General features: G+C 37.1%; 1 protein-coding gene across 1 annotated transcript; it reads left to right on the top strand.

Moving 5' to 3' along the window:
* Positions 1–210: 210 nt before the first annotated feature.
* On the top strand, positions 211–3,701 carry LOC139318404 (prolactin-releasing peptide receptor-like). Its single transcript, XM_070945835.1, has 3 exons — positions 211–237; positions 458–568; positions 2,643–3,701. The coding sequence occupies exons 1-3, from the start codon at positions 211–213 to the stop codon at positions 3,699–3,701; spliced, it is 1,197 nt and encodes a 398-aa protein (XP_070801936.1).
* Positions 3,702–3,960: the final 259 nt, after the last annotated feature.

Below are 3,960 nucleotides of genomic sequence, written 5' to 3'. Positions count from 1 at the left end.
GCAGTACGATCATCCATTATGCTTCAATTATTTTTTTTCTATATATTTTGCTAGGAATTTTAAAAAATGAAAGTAATTTAATCAGGCATGCTGCTTATTACCTTCTAGGCATGCTAAATGTTTTAAAGATGCTAAGTAAGTATTTCTGAACATTTGCAGGTCTCTCAATAGACCAATTGAAGAATTTTGAGGAAAAGAGCATGGGGAAGAATGTGTCTTGAGCATCAATTAATAATGGATATTTTTTTGCCTTTACTTCCTTTTTTCCTTTTTAAAGCAAACATTAAACTCAAATGAATAAAGTGAGTTTCAGTAAGCTTTGCCTTTGGGACAAGGAACATCGGTTCAGTCTAGTTTTAATATGTTAATTAGAAGAGGAAAAGGGGGAGGGGAGTCATTGCGGACCATGCCACACCAGCAAAATTGATCTCTGTCCCTTTAAACTCTTCTTCAAACAGTTTGGTTGGTTTTGCAAGCCAGGCACAGCATATTGATTCAGGAAGACAATGATGCCAGCTCTAGGACTCTCCTCCCTTCGCTACGAATAGGACAGCTTACCTTAGTAACGGTAGGGGAGAAATGAGATGTTTTGAATCCTATTTCTGATGTTCAGTAAGGTTTTTGTTATTATATATTTCTATATCAGCTGCATGCTTATTATGACTAAGTATATTGCAGTTCATTATGACCTCTGGAGTGCCCCTAAATATTTCTTGAGAATATTTGATTGATAAATTATATATTGCCTTGGTTCATGTCCCTCTCTAAGCACACATTTATATGCTTTGTTGTAACCTGCATTTTTCCTAGCATTCTGTTGTCTGTGGTAACTTAAAAAACCAAAAACTTATCTGAAAGCATTAATTATAAATTTGACCCCAACCTCTACCAGGTGCAGTTAGATTTTCAAAAATAATTTCATATGATTTTATTGTGCAATTTGATTTTAAGCAAATTGTTCCCAGAAGTGCAATTCATAAAAGATCCAGAAATAGAAATGGATCTACGGGGCTATCTATTTACATATTTACTTAACTATTTCACTCTGTAGGATGTGGGAACATGGATATGGTAATTTGAAGTGGATATCAGTATGTAGGTTGAGAAAAGATCAGTTTAAAAAGGAAAATTATGGTGGAAGAGAATCGTAATTAACAGTTATACTGTTTGAAGAGATATGACATGGTGATTTTTAATTTCTACTAGATTCCAGCAAGTAGACTTTAAGATACTTTTCCATTCTATTTAATAAGTACAATAAAAACCTCTCCATGCACATTCCATTGGATGGAATACTATCTCTAAATCTTCAATCTATGCTCTCTTACTAGATGATAGGAACAAATAAACGAGCTTTTTCCACTAGGGAAAATGAAACAATAATCAGACAGTTACAGGTAGCCTTGAAAAACTATAGGCTGGTAACAATTTATTTCAGTTTTTAGATCATCATTATTATTATCACTGTCTATTATTTGCATGATGATGGATTGTATATTGTTGGAATTGTATTATTATTGTGAATAATTTTTCAAGACTAGTATGTGTGTGGGGGGGAAGAGGAGATGTTAGAATGCCATACTTTTTTTCCGGTCAATTTGCTAAAAGACCAACCCAAGACAACTGTGTCAATTTGCAAGAATGAGCTCCATCTTAAGAAAATCAAATACTTTAATGTTTATGATTTTCCAACATGTAGGTCTACTCTAATTTTCCTCTAAAATTTTGTCATCTTTCATCAAGTACATGGCAAAAGGAAATCAAAAGTAACTGATAAGGACATCTTTGAGGCATGAATATTTCTGAAAATATCACACACACACATACACACACACACACACACACACACACACACACACACACACACACTTCTAAAAGGTGTTCCATTGGTCCCTCCTGAACTGTTTCTATCTGCCATGCCTTCAATGTTTTGAAAACTGCTTCTTCTTAACAATTGGTTTTAAAACATTCATCTGTTGGGGGCCATAAGGAATGGGTGGGGGCGTGGGGATGAATTAAGTCATAGATATGGTCAAAGTCAAAATTTACCAGTCATCCATGTTTCTCTGACACTTCCTTTTTGATTCTGAAACTCATTTCACTCTTCCAAACAGCAGGCTGCATGGAAGGACAACAGCTTAATTCAGATTGATTGGTAGAGGAGGAAGGTCTGGAATTAAATCTCATAGGTAACATTAAATAGCATAAGGGCTGAAACTTGTTTTAAAATACAGTATGTGTCCATTTACTTGTTTAGAAGTCAGAAATCATGGCATGTTAATTTGTGTGTATATTAATTTTATATTGTGTTTGGAAAGCTAGCAATCTGAATATATATTTCCTTTATCATTTTTTCACACTTCTTTGTGGCCCTTCTTCTTTTGTTCTCTGACAAACAAAAGTAAAACAGTAAAACGAGTAACCAAATCATACAAATAAAATATATGTGCATGTATGTGGGTGAGTGTATTTGTGTGCACACATATTTCCTGATGCTAAAAATGAATATCTTATAATATGAAGAAGCAGATTTGGAAAATGTAAATGTAAATGAGATACAAATTAGAAACACGAATCCTCAATCAGAATAAGTGGATTATGCCTGAAGAACATACTTACAACTATGTTTTGTTATCTTACAGGCCAAAATGTATGGATCACTTGAAGGTTCTAGCACCCTTCCTACAAACACCAGTGCAGCAGCCCTCAACTCTGCTACAAATGGGACTAATATATTTTTCCAGGGTTTGCAGCTGGTGCAGCGACTCAAATTGTTGATCATCCTGTTGTACACAGGTGTGGTCATTATCGGGATGGTAGGTAACTGTCTCCTGGTCCATGTCATTCTGCATGTCAAGAAGATGCACAATGTCACCAACTTCCTCATTGGGAACCTAGCCCTTTCAGATGTGGCGATGTGCACCACATGCGTCCCACTTACTCTTGCCTATGTGTTTGAGCCACGGGGCTGGATTTTTGGCAGCACAATGTGCTATTTTGTCTACTTCATGCAGCCGGTGACTGTTTATGTGTCTATCTTCACCTTGGTCACCATTGCAATTGACCGGTACATTGTCATTATACACCCTCTGCGACGCCGTGTCTCCCTTCAGCTTAGTGCTTATATGATCCTATTTATCTGGATTTTGTCCTGCTGCTTAGCATTGCCAGCTATGGCACATACCTATTATGTGGAGCTGGATAAGCAAGGCATCATCCTATGTGAGGAGTTCTGGGGGCAGCAAGAGCACCAAAGACAAACCTATGCTTTGTGCCTGCTGCTCATTACTTATTTTTTTCCTTTGCTGGCCATCCTCATTTCCTACATCAAGATCTCCCTCAAACTAAAAAACAGGGTGATGCCAGGAAGTGTCACTAAAAACCAGGCAGACTGGGACAGAGCCAGGAGGAAGAGGACCTTCTGCTTGTTGGTCATGGTAGTTGTAGTCTTTGGAGTTTGCTGGCTTCCCCTTCACGCCTTCAACTTTATCCGAGACATTAACATCAATGCAATTGATGCTTATTATTTCAGCCTTATCCAACTGGTTTGCCATTGGTTTGCTATGAGTTCTGTCTGTTATAATCCCTTTATATATGCCTGGCTTCACGATAGCTTTAGGGAAGAGCTTAAAAAATTACTTGTCTGGCCCAGGAGAGTAGTTCCCTCTGGGCAAAGTGCAACTGTAAGTGTGGTTATCTGATCAATAAGTGCACCTGGTCTCATGACAGACAAGAGTTTAATGTTGAATGTTAATGTTGAAACCAGCAGTATTTTTGTGTTGAAAATAACAGCCAAACTGTGCTACAAAAAGCAAAGCAAAGCAAACAAATGGAGACTCTGTAAAACAAACACACAAACAAAAGGCAACCTGTCAAGCACAAAGAATCAGGACTATTCACGAAGGTTGCAGCACAAATAATTTATTGAACCCTCTGCACAAGAATCTGGTTAACTAATGG

Source organism: Pituophis catenifer, unplaced genomic scaffold, assembly GCF_029215685.1.
Source record: "Pituophis catenifer annectens isolate HBS135680 unplaced genomic scaffold, rPitCat1.0.hap2 SCAF_6, whole genome shotgun sequence".
Taxonomy (NCBI): domain Eukaryota; kingdom Metazoa; phylum Chordata; class Lepidosauria; order Squamata; family Colubridae; genus Pituophis; species Pituophis catenifer.
The sequence above is the reverse complement of the archived record's forward strand: the minus strand, read 5'-3'. Positions and strand labels throughout refer to the sequence as shown.